The following is a 25,324-nucleotide window of genomic DNA, read 5'->3' on the forward strand; positions in this document are numbered from 1 at the left end:
CAAGATATATGTTATACTTATGTTATATGGAAATATATCAATGGCATGATAAAATGTACCAAGTCATTATGCTAAGTGGTTGGCAAAGATATATGTTATACTTATTTATATGGAAATATATCAATGGCATGATAAAATGTACCAAGTCATTATTGCTAAGTGGTTGGCAAAGATATATGTTATACTTATGTATATGGAAATATATCAATGGCATGATAAAATGTACCAAGTCATTATTGCTAAGTGGTTGGCAAAGATATATGTTATACTTATGTTATATGGAAATATATCAATGGCATGATAAAATGTACCAAGTCATTATTGCTAAGTGGTTGGCAAAGATATATGTTATACTTATGTTATATGGAAATATATCAATGGCATGATAAAATGTACCAAGTCATTATTGCTAAGTGGTTGGCAATATAAAAGTAAACTGCAAAAATGAAAACCCAGCTCACAAATATATACAATATACACTGCAACAAAGATATCTGTTGGGTATATCACACGATAATGGACTGGAACAAGTGGTGAGATACTGTATAGGACCACCTCATTCCAACCCAGGTCCTGGAAAAAAAAAGACACAGACAAAAAATGCAGAGAACAATAATGCTACAATGATGATAATATTCTTTTATTGGTTTCAGCCATTAGACTGCAGCCATGCTGGGTCACAGCCTTTATGGACTTGAATCAATTATATCAAACCTTTGTATATTCTTTGGTATTTGGTCTCACAAGAGAGGAAAAGCAAAGTTGACCTAGTGTAAAAGCTAGGTAACTGACATGGAAACAGAAGACAAAATAATTTTGTTCAAACTTGCTGATTTTGTTATCCTTTAGATATTACATGTGTGTGTGTATCTTTCTTTCTTTTCTTTGTTTCAGTCATTTGACTGCGGTCATGCTGGAGCACCACCTTTAGCCGAAGTGAATCAACCCCAGGACTTATTCTTTGTAAGCCTAGTACTTATTCTATCAGTCTCTTTTGCCAAACTGCTAAGTTACAGAGACATAAACACACCAGCATCGGTTGTCAAGTGATGTTGGGGGGTATAAACACAGACATACAAACACACACACATATATATATATATATATATATTATATATATATATATATATTATATATATATATATACGACGGGCTTCTTTCAGTTTCTGTTTACGAAATCCACTCACAAGGCTTTGGTCAGCCCGAGGCTACAGTAGAAGACACTTGCCCAATGTGCTATGCAATGGAACTGAACCCGTAACCATGTGGTTGGTAAGCAAGCTACTTACCACAGAGAGAGAGAGAGAGAGAGAGGGGTGTGATAATCATGCTTACATTGGTCTAAAACAAGTGTTATGTTGTGTACCTTTATGTCCTTTCAATTAGCAGTTTCATTAAAATAATTGAGACAAGTCCTGAGGTCAATATGATTGACTAAAACTCTTGAAGGTGGAACCCAAGAATGATTGCACATTGAAACCAGTAAAAGACAAAAAGAATATACATACCCAAATTAATTGATCTTTAAACAATACACACACACGACAGAAATAAATAGACACCCCATAAAACAGCATTACATGTTTATTCTAACTTGTAATGGTTTATATTTTTTATTAATTGACATTTTTATGTTTCAGGTTCTATATGTGACTGTTTAATCATGCTATGTACAAAAGAAGCCTTGGAACTGTCTGAATTTCAAAAAGGCCGTATTATGGGTCATTCTGAAAGTGGTCATAGTGCAAAATTGCAGAAAACCTTGAGATCCCACTTTCTACAGTTAATAGAGTAATTGTGCAATTCACCAGAGAGTGGGAGGAGACCACATCACCTCACCCAGATCAACCAGGTCCCTCTGACAGGACCCTTCTCTTTGTTAAGAGAAGTGTGGAGGATAATCCTTATTGCAAGGCATCTGACATAGCAGAACAAGTTGATGTCAGTCCCAGAACAGCTATCAGGTATCTCCACAAACTTGGTTACTATGGCAGAGCAGCAAGAAGGAAGCCACTTCTTTGACCAGCCAACATCAAATGGAGAAAAGACTGGGCCAGTGAGATGGTGGCGAGGCCACTAGCATTTTGAGACACTGTCATATTCTCCAATAAGTCCAGATTTGCTGTATTTCTTGACAGTGGTTGAGTGATGGTCTAGAGACTTTGTGATCAAGAATTTGATGTGAAACAATTGCAGCCAACAAGGAAACACAACAACTATTCTGTGATGGTCTGGGGAGCAATTTGGAGCAATGGTTGATCAAGAGCTAGTGGAGTGTGAGGAAAACATAAACTCAGATAAATATGTCCATATTGCAGAAAGAACACCTACCAATCTTCTCTAATGGTGAAATGATTAAAGAAGATTCTTTATTTATGGAAGATGGGGAGCCTTATCACATGGCTAAAATGACCCAAGATTTGTTGAATGAGAATGGTATTAAAAAGCTTCCATGGCCAAGCAAGTCACCAGATATGAACCCTATTAAACACCTCTGGGACATAATGGACAGGACATGCCATAAAAAGAAAATGAAAGCATCTTCAAAGCCAGATTTTTTGAGATTACTGCATGAAACTTGGCAAGAAATTCTGCAAGAGAATATTCGTCATCTGATCAGTAACATGCCTAATAAAGTGCTTGCATTGAAAAATGCAAAGGACATGTCTACTAAATATTAAATATTCACATTATAATAATTAATAAATAATTTGAATGTATATTTAAATGAATTTCAATTATTATAAGGGTGTCTATACATAGAATGAAACAAATATCTAGAATGGAAAACTACCTGTTTCAGCCATATAGTCCGGTGCAAATGGTACTAGTAGTTTTAAAGCTTTAGCAGTCAGTTTACGAATTGCACTGTAAAAAGACAGAAAATAATAATGTGTTCAATTTAAAGGAGAAAAAAAAAAGGATCTTTTCTGTTCGGCTGCACTTTTTGAAATTTTAAAATTAAGTGAAAATTTTCAGATTTGGTGTATTGGTGTAATTTTTTAATGTTGTATTTCTGGACTTAATTCACTTGTTTCAGAAAATAAAAAAATAAAAAAAAGTTGGAAGTTTAAAGTTTGATCATTTTTACCCAGTCAGTCAACAAGATTTGGAAGCTGTCATTTTGTGTGCAATTGCAATCATAAGATGACAAAACAATAATGTCAACAATGAGATGATAGCAAGTTTTAAGCATTTAATATGTGAAAAATGACCAAAATACAAGTAAACAACGCATATTTTGTAGTTTAATGCATTCAATAATGCATTTAATGCAAAAAAAAAAGAGTAAACAACAGATTTTGTAATTTAAAGAGCAGAAAAACAGCGTAAAATATCAGTTTGTAAACACGTGATTTTTCATAAAAGCTTTTCCAATGCTTGTCTTGTTACTATGGAAACAGGCACCTATATGTCTGTGGCTTTCAATTGGCTAAAACTATCCAAAAGTTGCAAACTTTAAAAGCTATTAATTGTTTACTTACTGATTTATGGTGAAAACGAATTTCATGTCAATGACTATCGTACAAAACTACACCAAATTTGAAATCAATTGGGACAAAATTGAAGAAATTGAAAGGTGGCAACCAAACAGAAAAGATCCAGAAAAAAAACTGAAAAACACTTATTAATCAAGGTAGTTCTTTTTTTCTCTCTCTCTAAGACATAACTAGTCAATGTATTGGGAGACAAACATGAATTCTGTTCCTTTTGAGAAAACAAAAAAGACTGTGCTTGGAGTGCTAGGATTTTCCTTCTTCCTATGTCATACAAACTTATTCAAATGTATGAACTTTCTTTTGTAAATGCAGATCACACCTACTATACTCAGAATCTGTCTTTTTTTATTTTTTATTATTTGCTAATAGAGTGGATAGCTTGCTTATAAAAATAAGTGTTAGCAGTTCTCAAACTCATGACCCAGCTATTCTGAGTGTATGAGGTTAATACACATTAAGCAAACATCAACCACATCAATCTCATCCATCTCAGATGGACTGTGCCAGTGAAGCCTTTGCTTTCTGATTAAACCATAAGAAAAACAAAGAACATCAGCTGGTACCTTTTAGTATTTGGTAATGGAAGTATATTACCATTATTTGTAGAGTGATTTTACTTTTTTTATCCTTCCAGGAGGTAATTAAAATAGTTGAAATTCATAGGTAAAGCAGAAGAAATATACAGGTAGAAAGGGAGACAGCAACAGACAGAGAGACTGACTGAAAAAAGGGAATGTAAAAGATGAGAAAACAAATGAGAGAAAGAAAGGAATACTCACACATCCCAATGCATTATCTTGATGTCTACAAGATGATCAATTAAGTGAAACCGGTATTCAGGGTATTGGGCAAGGATAATACTGAAAGAGAACATCATCTTTATATCATCAACATAATCACCAAGAGCCATGCTGCCGCTAAAGACAGGATGGTCATAGCTGGAACCTCTTCAATCAGCTAAATAACACCACCACCATCTCTCCTGACACCTATGCTATCACTTCCATCCATTGTCACAAATGACATTCTCTTTGTCACCATACATGCCAACACCACTGTTACTACAACAAGCAGCTTTGTCATCACTAAAAATAGTAACCAAATCTCCCTAAAATCGTGGCCTTTCAGGAAGGAAGGGCTCACTGAATAATGTAATCTTAGATACTATTTCTGAATACGAGACAGGGTGATCACATGTAGAAAACCTTTGATCATGGGTTTGCTTGATCAGTGCTGACCTAGGGTAAAACATCATCACCATACCACCAACAGTATCAACACAACCACTATCATGGGAATCTTTACCTTTTTTCTTGCCCTGCAAGAATTAGTAGTGAAATTGCCTTCAAATCACACCCTATCTTCTTATACTACTACCAACACTACAAAGATACCACCACTTTTTAAACTGTCAGATGCAGGATGGGTTAGAGGTATGGTATGGGCATGTTGAGAAGTGGGATGGTGGGAAAGGCTAAATTTTAAAATCATGTCTGGTCATATACACATATGTGCTAGTATATATTATTTATTTACCTTATATAAATTCTTAGTTTTATCTGAAAAGAGTAAATCCCTATTACAAGGCTTATGTTTACGAATATCTGTCATAAATTTATTTTGGACAGGAATAGAAGACTTATGGAAGCTCAGCTGTGATATGATGTTCAAGAGGTCAGCTTCAAAGGTTTTCAGTTCCATGATCCTGAGTGGAAACTTTCTAGACTTAATGTCAAAGTGCTCAGAATCTGCTGGTGATTGTACATGGTTGTAAAAAGAATGCTTTCCATCTCATACACTTGACCAGGTCGATCATCATCTCTATTAGCATCTTCCTGTAGAACTCATTAGATAGAGCTTTGATATTTTTTTTTTAGTTGGAGAGTATCCAAAGTTATACAATTTCATAGTGGCAAAAAAGATATAATATGTATATATTATTAATTTTTTAACGACTATAAAGAGCACACTGCCAAAGTTAGCAGCTACAGAGCTCAAGTTATAAGTGTCCTATTGCAATATATTCTACATCACATGGAAGCATGGGAGTTGTTTAAAAATCCAGGAGTCAGAAAAAAGTACTCATATATTAAGTAATAGAATGGCTATATTATTATTATTATTATTATTATTATTATTGATATAATACTATAGTGAGGATGCATAGCCTAGTGGTTAGGGTGTTGATCATAAAATTGTGGTTTCAATTGCTAGAGTGGGTAGTGTGTTGTATTCTTGAGCAAAATACTTCATTTCATGTTGATTTTTGATCACTTTGACAACTGGTGTGTTATACACCATGCACTTTTCCAGGTAATGCCATTTTGATGAAGGGAGTGAGCTAATGTATGGCACATACATTTGATCACTAAAAACAAATCATTTTTGCAGGTCATTTGGCAAAAGCTGAACACTCATACATCATCATCATCATCGTTTAATGTCCGCTTTCCATGCTAGCATGGATTGGACTGAGGACTGGTGAACCAGATGGATGCACCAGGCTCCAATCTTGATCTGGCAGAGTTTCTACAGCTGGATGCTCTTCCAGCTGTAGAAACTCTGCCAGATCGAGATTGGAGCCTGGTGCAGCCAGCAATGAGAGAGACCATCATAATACTATATTACAATCTTATGACAGCCAAATTACCAATAGGTTTCATACAAGAAGTCGAAAACCAGCTTTGGCAATCATCAGAAATGCCTGAAAGGAATAATATGGCATGGACTTAGTCAGTGGGGACCTGAAAGAGTCATGTCCCATTTGTGAGTGTTATGACTGATAGAAATATGCATTTTTAGCCTAAGCAGCCATATAGAATTTATTGTTTAAATCTATTACAACATGAAATCAAGGCTTGGTGTATGTAATTGTTGTTATCACTTACCTTAGGTTTAGATAACAGTTTTGCAGACTGCCAACACTGTAGTAGTCAACCACAGTGACTATATCAATGCCATGAGGAAAGGACCCCTAACAATTAAGAAAATGAATTAATTAAAATGTAGATAATTGGATGAAAATGCATATGTGAATGATCTGTAAGGGTTAATGTGTATGCCTGGTGTCTATGGAGTTAAAATGGTTGGAAACTAAATCTTCACTCACTATGATGCCAGACACACAAGCAGATAGAGAAACAGGGAGACATGCAGACAGATAAATGCAGGAAGACCAACAGACTGACAGATACACATATTCAGACACAGAAGTGCAGAGACATACAGACACAGATACAATACAAATTATTTTGCTGTGAGAAAGAGAAGTTTAATACTTAAAGCAGAAGCCCCTGCATCAGAGAAAAATTAAATGCTGGAACTCATTACACTGAGAAGAGGGGAGAGAGAGAGAGAGTGTGTTTGTGGGTTTCTGAAAGGGAAGGGTGAATAAGGCAGGGAGACTAAGTGAAAGTAATTAGGGTCCAACAACATTGTTAATGCATATGCACACAATTAACTACCTGAACACTCTGAATAGGTATTTTCAAACTGCAAACAAGTTCAAGAGGGCAAAGTCAACTAGATTAATGCCTGTAAACAAGGAAGTTACCTCAAGTAAAAATAAGGTAATTTTTCTCTGTGTTTGCAGGCTAAGGATGAGCCATAGTGCAAAGTGTCTTCACAAAGCAAAATGTGGTTGAAGGAGTGGCTTGGAGCATTGAAATATTGAGCTACGATATATGGATAGAGAGATCAGAAACCAAGTAGATAGTATATAAATAAGATTGATAAATGAATGTTTACAGGCTGATTGAGAAATACGTTGATTAAAAAGACATATAATATACAGACAAACAGAGAGGCATAGAAACAGACTGATAGATGACAGAATGAATAGTGAGATAGACGGGAGTGAAATGTGATGGAGAGAGATAGTGGAAAGAGAGAACATTAAGGTGAGGAAGAGGAGGGAGAAAGAGGGATTTTGAAACAATTATTTCCTCACCTGTCGACCAACATTCTCCTGGAAGGCTGCTGCTGCAGCTTTCCTTATACAGCTCTGACGATCAAAGACTGCAGCAATCAGTAGAGAACTGTCAACATACAAGAGCAGAACAATAATACATTAGAACTTTGAACAAGTTACATTTGAGGTGATGCAGTATTTGGTTATGTATGCTACAGTGAGGAAGTATAGGAGATTTTATATCAGAGTTTTTTAAGCATAATGTGTGGAAATGTAGTGTGGTATATTTCAGGGATGTTGTGTAAGGTGATTGTTATTGTTGCTGTTACTTAGCAAATCTGTGATCTAGAATTACAATAGCCAACATAACCTTATATATATGAATATATGTAACAACATATGTAATAGTGAGGAAATGTATTATAGAGAAGTTGTATGACATATGTACTATAGTGTGGCTTAGAGCATAATAAAATGGAGCATATTAGTGTAGTGTAGAGTTATATAGAATGTAGCAGAAAGAAGAATAGAAACATCATCATCATCATCATTTAATGTCTGTTTTCCATGCTGACATGGGTTGGACAGTTTGACAGGAGCTGACCAGGTAGAAGACTACACCAAACTTCTGTGTCCGTTTTGCCATGGTTTTTATGGCTGGATGCCCTTTCAACCAAACAGAGTGGACTGAGTACTTTTTACATGGCACCAGCACAAGAAAGGTTAGTTTTGGCATGAGTTTTACAGCTGGATTCCCTTCCAAATGCCAACCACTTTACAGTGTGGACTGGGTGCTTTTTACGTGGCACCTAGCACTGGCAGGGTCACCAAGTAACTTGCAATAGGGAAAGAAAACAAGTGGTGCAATGTAGAGTTCAAGTGTCATGGTGCAAAATGGAACAGACAGGAAGGAGATTGAATGGGACTGAATAAAACACTTACGAAGCTAGCTGCTGAACATAGGGGCTCATTTCCTTTGGATCATATGCCCGTGCAAAAGACCAGCTGATGTAGCAGGCTGCATCACGCACTGGGGCACCTACAGAAGTCTTTCCATGACGCACATCATATCGCAATGTTTCACGCACGACCGACATCACTGTAAACAGAAACATCAAAAAAGGAGACATGTAAATAAAAGCAGTGGTGTATGAAAGGAAAGGCACACAAACAACCATGGTGAAATAATAAATGAAAGAGATGTAAATAAGTACAGCATGGTATTTTGTCTGGTATTCTACTTATTCTGTAAGACACTAAAGACTCTTAAGAATGATTGTTGTTGATCACCACTACTGCCGGCATCATCATTACTTTTATCATTTAGGACAATTTCTTAAGCCTGAAGACTTCCTTTATAGACAAAGATTGCTTAGTCTATTCGGTTGACACCAATGGGTCTAACAAAATAATTTAGCATCTGTACTAGATCTAATTTTAGTATATCTTATTTTGAAAGTATTCAGAAATCACCAATAAGCATCATCAGCCTTTCAATGTCAGTCTTCACAGTGTTTAGTCATCTGTCATCTCTTCTGACCTCAGATCTGACCATACTACATCTAAAATCTTTAGACTTCTACCACTGGCAGCACATATCACACCTTTTCACTCAGCACTCATCATCACTCATTAACATCAAAATTATCTCTGTACATCAACCAATGTCTTTACCTCCAAATTTTTCTCTCAGTTTCACTAACAGCATAAGACATTCATTTAGAATTCATTGCCCAATAACATCACAAGTCACTTGTGCCCTGCCCTTCATGACAGTTAACATTACACGTCCTAAAGATCATACTGTCTTCATTTCTCTCCACACTCAAACATTTTTATTATTCAATGCTTCATGTTGTATTATCATATAGCATCTATGTCTTACAAATGTTTCATACTTTCTATCTTTTACATGGAGAGAAAGAGAGAGAGAGATACCCATTGTTTTCAAAATCAGCACCTGCTCTCTAAATGTTTTCCAACAAGTCCTTACTCTAACTCTACCTAAAAAAAAAATTGCTCACAATCAAACAAGTAACAATATGTTGAAGACATTGGCTTGATATCTGTGTAATTCTGGGTTTGATCCCACAATACAGCACTTTGAGCAGGTGTTTTCTACAATAGCTTCAGATTAGCAAAATCCTTGTAGGTGAAATTGGGAAGATGAAATATATGCAGAAGTATATTTGGTTAATTGTATAGGTTCTTGAGTGATAGACCTAATCTCTCGCCCAGTTTAATACCACAACCTGGTTCTTGAGTACCACTCTGTTCTGAACACTTGTGATGTCTCCAGTTTGGGGATAATTCACTTTCTTGATGTATTGCAGTAATGCAACAGCTGTGGTTTCTTTCTCCTTCCATCCCTCTTCCTACCAATCTCAAAAGACCCTGAAAAAGATCATGGGTGCTATCTTCCTATTCTGACAAAATCATTTAAAAAATTAAAAGAATAAATGAAATATAAAATAAATTAATCATGCAGAACTCACCTTCAGGTAAACGCTGTGGAAGCAAAAGACCTCGTCGCCCAAGTTCTGCTAATGCCATACAACCTGATAAATAGAAATGTCATATGTGATGGAAAGAGAATTTAACTGGAAATATAAACAATAGCAGTAATTTCGTTTATTGGTAAAGGTCACAATTTTCTAGAGGATGAGGTATTGTGAACTGATCTGACTAGTATATTTCTTGCATTTTTTTTTATCAGTCCTGGAGGTGACTGATAAAATAAACACTTTCTGTCCACCATACTACTAATTTTGCTATCCACCACCTTAGTAGCAACAATAATAAGGTAATTGTAACTTTACCACAAGGCCAGAAAATGCAAAGGTTTGGGGAAAGATGTGTAGTTCATTCATTCATCTCAGTTCCTGACTGGTACTTATTTTATAAACCTCAGGTAAATGAAAGGCAATATTGACGTCAGTAGAATTGGAATGCAAAAACAAAGGGATATTGGTAAATACTGCAAGACAATTTTGTCTGTTGATTTTGCCATTCACTATTATCATTACCAGATCAGTGATTAACTGCTAAGCAACATTTAGTGTTCGACACATTCTGAATTCAAATCTTCTCCAGTCTGACCCAGCCTTTTAGAAATACACTGACAAATAAGTCAATCAACAATAGTCAGAAAGGAAGATGGTATGACAGAAATAGAAGAGCACTAGGTTAGATGGTTTCTGGTACTTAATCTTTTCTTTTTACATACAAAGTTTAAATTCTTTCGTGGTTAACATTTCTTTTCACTTCATAGGATTGATTAAATAAATAACAGTCATATACTATAACCACTTCAATCAATCATCTACACCTTTGGACAATTAACAGCCTTGTATCCATACAAGAAATTGGTGTTGGCACCAGCAGTGACCATAGCAGCCATAATAGCAAATAGAAAAGTCATACAAGGTATTTTAATAATATTGTGATGTTATTTATAAGCTTGAAAGGCATGCTTAACAGTATTTCTTCTGATTTATCATGTTCTGAGTTCAAGTTCCATCAAGATCAGCTTTGCCCATCATCCTTTCTGGGTTGATAAAATAAGTATTAGTTCAGAACTAGGGTAGAAGTAATTAAATAGCCCACTCCCCTAAAATTTCATGCCTTGTGCCTATAGAAGAAAGGATTATTTATAAGCCTGAGTTAAAAGATGTCTCTTTTACAGACCCATTTTCTTTAACAAATAGAGGAAATGGACAGCTGTTTGACGTGCAAGTTTTCACTCACTGAGACAACCACTGTATCACTAGTGACCACACAACCACTATACCACTGGTGGTCATGCAACCACTACACCATTAGTGACCTCTCAACCACTATACCACTAGTGACCTCAAACACATTATTAGTGGCCACAGAAGCACCATACCTCTTGTGGCTCCACAAGCACTACCACTACTACTGGCCCCATAATCTAGTAACTGAAATGACCTTTGCTCCATTAGGTCACTCAAGTCAGTCTTGATAAGCACTGATGAAATAAACAAATCTCAGGGAAAAAAAAAAGTTGCATAAAAAGATCTACTGGTTTCCTTACCTCCATGCCAAGCAAATTCTCCTTCCATGTTTGAAAACAAGACTAGAATAGAACCTACAACTTCATCTGCCAACTCTTTGGGCAGTCGTCCAGTGATGCGTCCAATCCTGAAAGCAACAAATGTAGTAGCACAGACAGAGCAATAGATATTTTGAGTTTATTGAAGAAAAGATGTATGGCCAGACACTAAGATCAATATCAGTGTATAGCAAAGCACTTTGATATAACTAAAATCCAAGTCAATATATAGCCAGGTATTACCATCTATGCATCAGTGTTTCTTCCCACTTCCCTTCTAGTCCAGTAATCTTTTCTTCAATTCCTCAATACCTTTCAGATTCTGAAAAATCTACAATGAGCCAATTTAAGAATAGCCTCTCCTCAGGTACTGTATGCTTCCTCATTGAATACTGTGCCACAAGGTATTTTGTCCTTCATCAATTCTACTATTTTAATGTTAAGTTGTGTTACCTGTACTATTAATTTTTGTATCACGTGTCAATGAAGAAGGCTCTACCTGGTCACTAGACTTGCTAGAAATAATAGTGTATCTCCCTTAAATTACATCTTACCATGTAATCCTTGATACATAATGTTTGAGAGAAAGGATGTGGTTGTCATGAATGGGATGCCTTTGAACATAGTTCTGCTCATCTGCATTGACCTAGGATTAAACAACAACTGTATTTAACTGTAAACACTTATAAAAACTAAATTTTAATGTATGTGCCATAGTACAGCATACAACAGAAGAGAATTAGATATTTCATCATGTTTGGTATAAGAATCTTATTACTCATTCATTTCTCTTATGTACTGGAAGTAGTCAGTGACATTATAATGTACATTGGCAGAAATCTCTGACTTAGACTATTAAAACTAATATGTCCCTTGGTATAGTTTTGACCCCACACTCTTCTTCCTGTATTGTAACAACAACCTACTTCTTGTAACATCTAACACTGTTCACTTTATAAAGAATACCAGTCTTCACTCTTCTCTAACCTTCTGCAAACAAATGTTGTTTGAATGCAACCAAGACATCACAACACTGCTTGGCATTGTGAACAGAATTCTCAAGAACATCCTGGTAACACAATAATTTAATATCTTTTAATAGAATAAAGACAATGACTGGAATATCAAAGGAATAATTTTGTATCGCATATTCCCTAGTCAACATGTAACTAAAACTTTAACAGTCACTAACACTATTAAGTCTTATGATTTCTAAGGATCTTTCCTGGTGACTCCGACATATATAACTAAAATCACATTCCAAAGACTAGCCAACATTGTAGCACTCAGGAGAACTTAGATATGTTAGAGGTGCTCTGCATCAGCATATTTGTTGGCCAGATAAGAAATTCTTGCCTATTTGGTATGTGGCTCCAGATCAAAACATCAACTGGTCAACATATGAAAGCATTCTAATTATACCTTTATGTTTAGTTTAGTTTTCAATTGAATGCATTTGACATAGATTTTGAGATGTAATCCATGAAATACTACGTTGTTTTTCCTTCGTGTATCCCAGCAAAAATATATGTGTGAATAAATTTTTGTCTCCAGAAAATTTATATAAACTATTGTGACAGTTGTATTTGAATGAAATGAAGTTGCTTATTTAAAAGTAGAAACTCATACACATACAATAGACTTCCTTTTGTTTCTGTTGATGAAATAATAAGTTATTTACCTTTTGGTATTCTGAATACAAAAAGTTCTCACACAGTTTTCATCTCCTAAATTCTACTTACAAGGTATTGTTCAACCTGATGTTGGAGATGCTTACCCAAGGTGTTGTACAGTTAAATTGAATATGAAATCATGTTTGCAAGGCAAACTTTTTAATCACACAACCATGCCAGTATACTTGTGAATGAAATTTAGTAGACACACTAGACTGAAGCCAGCTGTGTATGTGTGTGATCATAATTTAACATCTGTTTTCCATGCTGGCATGGGTTAGACAGTTTGACAGGAGATGACCAGCTGAAAGACTATTCAGGCTCCATGTCTGTTTAGACATGGTTTCTACAGCTGGATGCCCTTCCTAATGCCAACCACTTTACAGAGCATGCTGGGTGCTTTTATGCAACACCAGTACTGAGTGCTTTTTATGTGGTACCCGTACTTATGAGCCCATAAGATTAGGGATGCCCAGCTGGAGAGGGTTGTAAGGGATAAGCCCGTGTGCAAGGGCAACTATGCTTTTACTTAGCTTGACATGTCTTTTCAAGCACAGCAAACCCCTCTGTGAGTCTCAATGTTTCTAGATCCTTTCTCACCACTTCATCCCATGTCTTCCTAGGTCTACCCTTCCCACATGTTCTCTCTACAATTAGAGATCGGTACCTCTAGATGCAACTGTCCTCATTCATATGCATTACATAGCCATACCAGCACAGTCTCCTCTCTTGCACACTACATCTGATATTTGTGTATATATGACATATACACTAAAAAGAAACAAAAAAAAAAGTAGATTTCCGATATGTGAAATTAATTCAATAATTAGAGGTTAATAAAATAAGTACCCAAGTACTGAAGTCAATATAATTGACTAAAAAATCCTTGGAGACAATATTGCAGCATAGCTGTAGTCCGATGTCAGAAATTAGTAAAAGAACAAAGATTAAAAGACAACATACCCTTTAGCAGCTGACCATCGTACCACTGTGTCATTGTCCTTGAGTCCATTCAGAAGTTGCTCTATAACACAATAGTTGATATAATAACAACAGCAGATTTATGCCTATTTGATTACAAGTACTTATTTATATTGTATGAAGTATGGCTGAGTTGCTACGTGGTAAGAAACTTGCTTCCCAACCCCATGGTTCTGGGTTCAGTCCCACTGCGTGGCACCTTGGGCAAGTGTCTTCTACTATAGCCTCAGGCTGACCAAAGCCTTGTGTGTGGATCTGGAAGACGAAATATATATGTATGTGTGTATTTATGTGTCTGTGTTTGTCCCTCCACCATCACTTGACACCGAAGTTGGTGTGTTTATGTCCCCATAACTTAGCAGTTCAGCAAAAGAGACTGATAGAATAAGTCCTGGGGGCGATTTGCTCCCATTGTTTTTAAGTGAGTAGTGAAAAAAAAAAATGGACAAAATCGGTTTGGAGGGGGCGGGGTTTCATAAATAAAAATTTTTTTTTTTCATAAAAACCTTCCTCCCATCATTTGCAAGAGTGTGGTCAAGAAAAAAAAATTTGAAAATTCCCAGTCAAAATGGAAGCAATTATGTGGGTGTGCCACTCCAAAAATCTACAAAAGTATTCTATTGTGATAATTGCCCAGCAACAAGATACTCAGCTAGTATATATATAAATTGTTATTAATCTAAAAAGGTAGAGGAATATAAGATATACAGTTGAAGGTGCACAGAGAATATATTAGAATTAATAAGAATCTAATCATGACCAGTTTCACATTAGATTTCCAAAGTGTATAATATAGGGAGTTGTGTTGTGAACTATGTCAATTCTGGCTGTTTTCTATAAAAATAGTTTGTTTTTAAAGTAGGAATGTGGCTCAGAATGCTATCTGTTAATATACAACTTGATTGGTCAATGTTGATGTATTAAGCTTATGTGGCAGTTGCCCAAGAAGGTCATATAAAAGCCTTTCTCCGTTGAATATGTCATATGACAGTTAGAAATGAGAGATATGAATAAGTGATGTAATAATTGTTTAATTACAATATCATTAACAGTAGTAGTATGTTGAATAACTGACCAATTATTTCTTCCATCTCTTCAGGTATATCATACTCTTCATTGTCCTCACTCTCAGTGGGTGTGTCTACAAATGCTGGCTGAACTGAAGACATTTTTACATCAGTAGCTAAATTTACTGCAATTGATCGACAACCTCTGGCATAGCTACAAGACAAAACAGAAAATTAAAAAAGAATATTGGAAGGTACAGTGTACTATGGCAGGAGTTCTCATAGGAAGAACCTGTGAGGAACAAGAAAAAAGAATGGAAAAATTGTCATGCCTAATAAAAATTAAGATGGTTTTGAATTTTTTAAACTTGCCCAACATCATGACAAGGAAAGAAGAATTTATAGGGATGCAAACTTTGGTGGACGAAATGCTCAGTGGCATTTCGTCCATCTGTGCAGTTTGAGTTCAAATTCTGCTGAGGTCGATTTTACTTTTTATCCTTTCCAGGCCAATAACCTAAGCACCAGTCGAGCACTGGGACCACAAAATTTCAGGCCGTGTGTCTATAGCAGAAAAGATTAATAATACTAACAAAGATTTTTAGCAAATGATAAAAACTGTTAGCAAATAATGATCTGTAAGCTAAAAAAATAAAAAAACAAGAACTAAGACACATTGTGTATGGATGTTTGGTAAGAAGTTTGCTTCCCAACCACATGGTTTTCAGGTTCAGTCCTACGCCATGGCACCATGGGCAAATATCTCCTTCCTGTAAATATTATAGTATACAGCTAGAGGGGCTCCATATAGCTGACTACATCAAGATATACACACACACATATATATGTATTACCATTTAATGTCCATCTTCCATGCTGAGATGGGTTGGACAGATTAACAGGATTTACTGAATCAGAAGATTGGGCCGTACTCTAATATCTGCTTTGGTATGCTTTCTGTAGCTGGATACTCTTCCTAACACCAACCACTTTACAGAGTGTAGTGAGGTGAGGTTTTTTTTGTGTGTAGCACACGCAGGAGTGAAATCACCATGCATTGAGATAGAGTATAGTAGAGGAGGAGGATGCTTTATGCTAGGTATTGTAAAGGAAAGGAATATATTTTTTGTTATAGAGGAGATAAATGGCTAGCCTGCATTACTTAAGATTGAGTAAGAGTAATTGAGATAGAGCTGGAAAGAAAAACATCATGATGATGGGGTATTGATGATCAGATGTGAAAGTGTACCCTCAAGGTATAAGGTGAACAAAAGAGAATGTGGGAACAGAAGACTGACAAAGACTGCAAGAGTGTAGAGGAGATGGCAGTGGGTACGAGTGAATGTAGTGAATGGAGAATAAGGGTGGAGGGGTAGTTGATAGTAAATATGAGTTTGGGGAAAAGTGATAAAATTTAGGGATGGATGTCAATAAAAGTGGCACAGGGGAGAGGAGGTGATGACTAACAGTACAGAATGGATGGGAACAGCAGAATAATAAAACTGACAATAGGGTAAGGATGAGAGATATGGAGATGATAGGTGAAGGTAGGTGTGTAAAAAGTGCAAGACTGGGGAGGGAGAGTGAGAGACATGTAGTGTAGGGGGTGGAAGAGGTCACAGTACATAGGGGAGAATTAGTGAATTATGATATATAGAATCCTAGATACATTATATATATATATATATATATATGTATGTATGTATGTGTGTGTGTGTGTGTGTGTGAATGTATATATATATGTATATATCAAACACACATGAAAGGGTTGGCATTAGCAAAGACATCCAGCCATAAAAACCATGCCAAACCAGAACTATGTATGTTCATATATACATGCAAATGTGCATATAATCCCATTTGGAAGGAAAACCATAACAAACCTCTTACGGGCTAGCAAGATGAAGGAAACATTTGCAATTGATAATGTTCAAAATGATGCAAATAAAACTGAAAATAAAATACCACTTACCGCCATGATGCTACTCTACTTTTTAGGAAAATTAATCCTAGTCTCTGAAGGAACTTAATCTTGGCTTTTCTCATTAATGTATCACCAGTGAAGCTCAGAGAACAAGCTGAGAAATTCTTTAGTAAGTAACCAGCTGTAAAGGAAGGCATAGAATCAATAAACAGAATCTGCCTGAAAATAATTTTAGATATAGTTGTTGCTGTTGTACAGCCCCTGTCAGTTCCACCAGAAAAGGCCTATGGCATGGAGTAAGCTATTGGAATATTTACAAGCAATGGGTTGTGAGTAGAAATTGGAAATTGACAATTGAAAAAAAAGATGAGATAGTCATAGCTGGAATGCCTCTGATCATAAACCTGCTTAACAAACGTTGACCTGAGCTAAAAAATTAACAACAACCCCTTGGTGTCTTGTCACATCACAGTTCAGTGTAAATATCTCTGAGTCAAAAAAGGTCACTCAACATGCTGGACATAGCAGTCTAATCTCTTGTGTGTCATACTCTAATTTTAAAGAAAAGAAAGGCTACTTTGAATATTGTAGTCCTAGATATATTAAGTCAGAAGGAAAAATAACAGAATAACAGTCATGGGTTGAAATGTTTTGATCATTGTTTTACTTGATCATAGTTGGCCTAGTCTAAATAACAAAAAGAATACACTTGATAATGTAGTCCTTGATAACCTTTTAAAAAATAGACAAGATGATTATGACTGGAATGTCTCTAATCACAGGCCAGCTTGATCAGGGACTAAATAATAATACATGCAAATATCTAAACTATTAACTATTAGTACAGCAAAAATAGATCCAAAATAAGAAAGGAAAAATATAACAAGGAAATTTAGTGAAAGAGTACTTGCCATGTTCCAATAAATCCTCTCGTTTACCATATTTAAGCAGCAATGCTAAATTCCAAATAATGCCAACAACTGGGTTCTTTCCATCCATTTCTTCCACTAGAGAGAAGGGAGATGAATAAAAAGTAGGATCAACATTTAATTTACCATAAATGATATATATATACATATATTGTTTTTATTTAACATACCAGTGTCATGTAACTGACACCCTTACCAGTGGCATGTAAGAAGTACCTTTCAAGTATTGGGCCTCACAGAGGCAATGACAAATAAGTGAAACCATTAGCAATGTGCAATGCTTCAAAAGAAAACCCACCAAACTAAGTGAAATTGTAGTCAAGGCAGATAATGGTGTCACACAACTGGCACCTATGTTGATGGCATGTAAAAACACCCATTGCACTCTTGGAGTGGTTGGCATTAGGAAGGACATCCAGCTGTAGAAATCATGCCAAATTAGACTGAAGTCTGGTGCAGCCCCTCAGCTTACCAGCCCTGGTCAAACCGTCCAACCCATGCCAGTATGGACAATGGACGTTAAATGATGATGATGAACACAAAAAGTTCTACTCAGATTTTTGTCCACACTCATTCCACTACAGGAGGAATGAAATATAAAGTCACCCATTGGAGGAAACCAATGCATAGTCTTCCCTCAGGATCAAAGTGGAAGTGCCACTGGAAGAAAGAAATACAAATGATCTTGGATGGGGTTTGGGATCAAATGTAAAATTCTGGTGGAATAAAATATAAAATGCCTTGGAGGAATGAGATACAAAGATGCTCTGAAGGAATGAAATACAAGTTAGCCTAGAATAATGAAGGTGTACTAGAGGAATAAATTATAAGAAGTCCCAAAGGAATGAAATGCAAAGTCCTCAAAGGGTGAAATAAAACAGTCATTTATATCAATAAATACCCAAGGAACAAACGTTTTTAATTATATAATAGTTCAAATATCTACTGACATTTAGATGAATGCATGATCTTGCATGTCCAGTCCAGGTAAGAAGACAGGTGCTTCTTCTTCACATCATCCCTGGTCATGAATTTAGCCAGCAAATACACTGCTGCGTCTCTGCATTTGTCTGATTTACAGACATAAGACTGAAAATGAAGGAAAGAATGATACAGAGAGGAAGATAAAACAGTGGTTACAGTGAGAGAAAACATCTATTGGGGGAAAATAAAAAAGGAAATTGTGAGAATAAAAGTTTACCTGAGACAGCTCTAATATTTGGTCCATAACACTCTTGGTGCCATCAGTCATTGTATCAAGACGATTGAGATCGAAAGGAATCATGCATGCTATAGAGAGCCACAGTAAAAGCATATAACGGGTCTCCCATGTCTAGATAGAAAAAAAAGAAAGAAAGCAAGATAAGGCTGAAGATTCTAAGGGCAATGTCATTTTTACAAAAGTATTTAAAATGCTAAAAGAACACTGAGCAAATGTCACAGTGCTGCCACTGTTTCCAGCAGTAAGTTATATTACCATGCGCTACCTATTTAGAACTAGGTAGACTATACTCTAGTGTGGTACTTGCTTTTAGCAGTGAGCTATATCACCATCCACTATCTATCTATCTATCTATCTATCTATCTATCTATCTATCTATCTATCTATTCGCTCAGTCGAAGTCGACTCTTGGTTACTTGTTGGATCAGTGTCCTCCAGTGTTCTATCCTGGGCCGCTTCTTTCAGAATGGCTATGTCCATTCCAGTATCACTCTTCCTCTCTTGCCATTGACCATTCCGAGCAAGAAAATCCCTTCTCCAGGGATTTTCTCCGCATAATATGACTGAAATATGCCAATCTATGCTTGGTGATCCTAGCTTCTAGCGACATTTTTGGCCTTATCTGCTTAAGAACTTCTCCATTGGTGAGCCTCGCTGTCCATGGAATCCGTAAAAGTCTTCTCCAACACCAAAGCTCGAATGCATTAATTCTCTTCTGGTCAGCTTTCTTTAGTGTCCAGGTCTCGCATCCATATGTTGCTATTGGGAAGACAATTGCATTCACCAGTCTGCATTTGGTAGCGAGTCTGATGTCTCTACTCTTCTGACTGTACCCTCTCTGTTTAAGTCACTGTTGGAAGTACTTAGAGGTAGGTGGACTACTTGTACATTAGTGTGACACTTGATTACATCAGCAAGTGCTACCACACTGCACTGCCAACATACAGTGAATTGGAATGTACCTGCAGCAGAAGCTTCTTAGATCTATGTGAATTCACCATACCTACAATGGTACCATTTACAGCAAGGAACTACCTCATCTACAGTACCTATGAAATACCTTTCCTCACAAGTCAGTAGGATGAGGACTGACCAAGAATAAACAACAAAAACATAACTTATAATTAAAAAAATCTTTTTCTCACTAAAGAAAAATGTCTCTGTATTTCAGATGAAACAAAATTAAGCAGAGCGAAGGTGATAATGAAGATGAGTGCAATATGAAAGTGGTAGTTCTCTGGGTTCACAAAAACGGAAAGTATTTGAGTAGTAGTAAAAACAAAAACAAAAATATAACACTGTACTACAATTTTTTATTCTAATATTTTAGTCCAAAGAGAGTAGGAGTGCCCTTAACCCCTTCAGGATCTACCCAGACAGAGGAGATTGCTGTATTTGGTGTTCAGTTTCAATCACTGTTCAGACAATATGAACAGAGATAGAATATCAGGTGGGTTTAGTAGGACATTTTGAGAATGATAAGCAGAGGGCAGAAGAGGCTGGTCAAATCAGATTGGATTGGTCAGTTAGTAGTGGTGTTGATAGAACTGTTGTAGAGGTGATAAATAAAGAAACAGGGAGAAAACATTTTGTTTTCATGTACTACTGGTTGTGATATGTTGGGTTTAGACACAGCATGTTAATATAGTAATGGGTAAAAACATCATGGGCGATTCATGCCAGTCAACATTGTGAACTCAATCTCAAGAATGTATCAAGGAATCACAGGGATGTCAGTGAGGGTAATGATTTGATTAGCAATCAAACAGTTCTCCATTTTCAACTACAGTGATGAAGCCTTCACATCACTGCTTAACTTGCTAGAAATAACAGCCAAATCTTCTTCAAATCACAGAAGCTCATTGAATAATGTAGTTCTACTAAGATACACTCTGCCTGAATAAATGAAAGGATGGTCCCAGATCGAACATTTTTGATCACAGGCCTTCTCTATCAGAGCTAACTTGAAGCTAAACAATAGCAAAGGTGCAGTACATGTCAAACTACTACACATGACAAAGATAAATAGACGAAAAAAGATATGTAGTATTGCAATAACTAACAGTCCTATCTTCAGTGTCCTGTGCCTGGAGTAACTTCAATGCAAATGGGAGATCTGTAACTTCATGAGGGAGGTAACGTGCAAGCAGTTTCTGAGATCGCATCTAAAAGAAAAAAAGAAAAATACAAAAATAGATATAGAAATAAAGTATAACAAAGTACATTAACTATTTAGTGTTCAGATTACTCAGTCAAATGTAATGTTTATTTATTCAGTTATGAATTATTTCATAACTTCAAGATTTCAATGAGGTGATCATTTGTTTTTAGAATGACATTCTAGGGTCAATGTGAGAGGCCAAATCTGTCTGATTTGAACACAAAACAGATAGAATATTTGTGCTAGATATGGCTGGTTTAAATGCTAAAGGGTTAAAATATGACAGTAAAACAAGGAGTGTCAACTTTGAAAGGATCAGAAATATCAGAGACTGAGGATGTTATATTTTCCTTGAACATTATTTTACGTACATCATCATCATCGTTTAACGTCCGCTTTCCATGCTGGCATGGGTTGGACGATTTGACCAACAACTGGCGAACCAGATGGTTGCACCAGGTTCCAATCTTGATCTGGCAGAGTTTCCACAGCTGGGTGCCCTTCCTAATGCCAACCACTCTGAGAGTGTAGTGGGTGCTTTTATGTGCCACCGGCACAAGGGCCAGTCAGGCGGCACTGGCAACAGCCACACTCAAATTGTGTTTTTTACGTGCCACCTGCACAGAAGCCAGTCCAGCGGTACTGGCAATGACCTCGCTCAAACATTTTTACACGTGCCACCAGCACAAGTACCAGTAAGTTGATGCTGGTAATGATCATGCTCGAATGGTGTTTTTTACATGCCACCGGCACAGAAGCCAGTTAGCTGCTCTGGCAACGATCGCGCTCGGATGGTGCTCTTAGCGCTCCACTAGCACGGATGCCAGTCATCAAATTTGATTTTGATTTCACTTGCCTCAACAGGTCTTCGCAAGCAGAGTTTAGCATCCTGCACAGGAGCCAGTCCAGTGGCACTGGCAATAACCTTGCTCAAACGTTTTTTCACGTGCCAGAAAGGCAATGCTGATAATGATCATGCTCGAATGGTGCTTTTTACATGCCACCAGCACAGAAGCCAGTTAGCTGCTCTGGCAACGATCACCCTCGGATGGTGCTCTTAGCGCTCCACTACCACGGATGCCAGTCATCGAATTTGATTTCGATTTCACTTGCCTCAACAGGTCTTCGCAAGCAGAGTTTAGTGTCCAATGAAGGAAAGGTATGCATAAGTGGGCTGGTTACACCCCTGGCATAGGCCACAAGATTATGGTCTCACTTGGCTTGCCAGGTCTTCTCAAGCACAGCATTCTAATTTTCCAAATTTTGCTGAATGAAATGATTAATGAAACAAAATATCACAAATTAAGTTGGAAAAAAAAAGATGTATTAAAAAAGTACTCTGACCAAATATAATAGATTTCAGATCTACAAATGTGCACTAAGAGAATAGACTAACCTTGCTTATAAGATATAAATGCTGGAACGACAAACGAAATAACACTTTACTGGAATTCGGGTCCTTGATATATCCCATTAGTTGGTTAATGTAACCCTCTGTAAGAGAGAAGCAAAAGAGTAAAAACTCAATATATAAATCATGACACAGATTAACACTATTTTGTTTGAATTTGGTTGCTATTTCTAGCAAGTTTATAAAAATAGGTAAAAGTTTGTAAAAATTTCAACATGCAAATATCTTCAAGTTTCAATTCATATTGGAATTATTATTTATGAAAGTTGTGAGTATGAGTGGATGTAGTTTTGGGAGGAGGGGTTGATGGATGCTGGCTAAAAAAGTTTACAGACAGTGTTCAATAAGTTCTTCATCATTGTCATCATCAGATGATGTCCGTTTTCCATACTGGCATGGGTTAAACAGTTTTACAGGATTCTGCAAGCTGCAGGGCTGCACTAAGCTTCAGTGCTAGCTTTGGCAGGTTTTCTACAGCTGGATGCCTTTCCTAAAGCCAACTGCTATATAGTGTGTACTGGGTGCTTTTTCTGTGCCACCAACAGTAGTGAGGTCACCAAGGCAGAAAAGAACAATAAAGAGAAAAGCCACCCCCAAGACTAAGTAGGTGGAGGTATTGGGAAGGGAAAGGTGGTTTTATATCAGGTGCTGAGAGACTAAAGTAGAAAAGTGGACAAGAACAGGTGCCTTGCTATAGAGGAGGTGCATGGCTACCTTGCATTATAACGGTGAGTAGTAGTAACTAGAAAGAGGGAGATAAAGAAGAAAAATGGTATATGTGTAATATGAAAACTTACCAAGATATGGATCCATGACAGCTGGCTGTAACTGATATCTATCAATGATGGCTGAAACAAACAATAACAGGAATTAAACATCTGTGTAACAGTGTACATTATAATGTAACAGTAGTGCAAACATCGATGATGAGTGTATATGTACACAAGTTTGTGCATATATATTATGGATGCATATAAATATAAGGACATATATATATTCTTTTAGTTGTTTCAGTCATTTGATTGTGGCCATGCTGAAGCACCGCCTTTAGTCGAGCAAATTGACCCCAGGACCTATTCTTTGTAAGCCTAGTACTTATTCTATCGGTCTCTTTTTGCCAAACCACTAAGTTACAGGGACGTAAACACACCAGCATCGGTTGTCAAGCGATGTTGGGGGGACAAACAGACACACAAACATATACATGCACACACACACACACACGTATATATATATATATACACACACACACAAATATACATATATATACACACGCACAAATGGACATATATACATACATATATACACATATACATATATATATACATACATATATACAATAACATTATATATACATATATATATACACACACACACACACACACACATAGGGAGAATTCACAAAAAAAAAAGTCGAAGAAAATGGTAGGGATACAAAAATGACCTACATAGCATAGAGGATATCGTGGCCTCTTGGCAGAAATGGCCGTAAGGAACTGATCTTTTAATCTTTTATGTATTACTAGTATATATTTGTGTAGCACACAGTCTTTGCATGAGTATGTGTTCTTACAATACTCCTATTTGTTTTGGAATAGATAGACATAATAGAATGTCTACCGGCTGATGTATGTGATTTTTGTATCCCTTCCATTTTCTTTTTGCAATATATATATATATATATATATATATATATGCATGTATGTATATATATATGCATGTATGTATGTATATATATATATGTATATATATATATATATATATGTATATATAATGTAATGTCTAAAAGTTGATGAACCATCTATTGATGCCCTCTATTTTCTTATTGCTATATATATATATATATATATAAAATTAGCACGAATCCTTAAGGATGCAGTGACCATCAACCTATTTTTGCTCATATATATATTTATATATATACACACACACATACATATATATACATACATATACACACATGTATACATACACATATACATATACACACACACACATATATATATAGATACACACACACATATATACATACACACACACACACATATATACATACATATATGGTCATGCCCAGGCTAAAAGCTCAGGGAATTAATGCTAAACATCACACAGTAATTCATTTAAATATAGGAAACTTTGGGATAAACAATGGAGAAAGTTTCAGACTAACACACAACACTTTTTTTTTTGTTAATAAAATTGTTTTCAGATTTCTATGTTCCAAACTTAGATGATTACTGAAAAAATAATATAATCACAAATCATTAAGTTTTCTGTAATGAAAAATTGCAGCAGCTGCTCTGCGATACCCCTGTAAATCCATAGTTAGTTTATATCATGATATGTATAGGGTAGATATTGAGAAAACGGAGACTGATAAAAATAAAGAAGAGAGACATTTCACCAATAAACAATCTGCTTGTTAGTTGCTTTTACCCTTCATAAGAAATATACCCTTTCTTTCTAGTATTTTACACTCTTAATTCATTCATCTCTTCCTGATGCTTTCTATTTCCAGCCTGTTACGTATA

At 36.2% G+C, this 25,324-nt stretch overlaps 1 protein-coding gene across 1 annotated transcript in view; it reads right to left on the reverse strand.

Moving 5' to 3' along the window:
• LOC115211928 (tubulin-specific chaperone D) overlaps positions 1-25,324 on the reverse strand; it is a 63,578-nt gene that overhangs the window by 34,928 nt on the left and 3,326 nt on the right. Inside the window, exons 2-17 of the mRNA XM_029780679.2 lie at positions 23,591-23,641; positions 22,779-22,876; positions 21,285-21,386; positions 19,201-19,332; positions 18,950-19,088; positions 17,982-18,077; positions 17,119-17,251; positions 15,215-15,360; positions 14,122-14,182; positions 11,468-11,574; positions 9,906-9,968; positions 8,353-8,509; positions 7,450-7,537; positions 6,389-6,474; positions 4,280-4,360; positions 2,795-2,868 (exon numbers count right to left, since the gene is read on the reverse strand). Coding sequence (XP_029636539.2) covers positions 2,795-2,868; positions 4,280-4,360; positions 6,389-6,474; positions 7,450-7,537; positions 8,353-8,509; positions 9,906-9,968; positions 11,468-11,574; positions 14,122-14,182; positions 15,215-15,360; positions 17,119-17,251; positions 17,982-18,077; positions 18,950-19,088; positions 19,201-19,332; positions 21,285-21,386; positions 22,779-22,876; positions 23,591-23,641 — 1,614 coding nt within the window. The remainder of the gene's footprint in view (positions 1-2,794; positions 2,869-4,279; positions 4,361-6,388; positions 6,475-7,449; positions 7,538-8,352; positions 8,510-9,905; positions 9,969-11,467; positions 11,575-14,121; positions 14,183-15,214; positions 15,361-17,118; positions 17,252-17,981; positions 18,078-18,949; positions 19,089-19,200; positions 19,333-21,284; positions 21,387-22,778; positions 22,877-23,590; positions 23,642-25,324) is intronic.

Source organism: Octopus sinensis, linkage group LG5 (genome assembly GCF_006345805.1).
Source record: "Octopus sinensis linkage group LG5, ASM634580v1, whole genome shotgun sequence".
NCBI classification, from domain to species: Eukaryota; Metazoa; Mollusca; class Cephalopoda; order Octopoda; family Octopodidae; genus Octopus; species Octopus sinensis.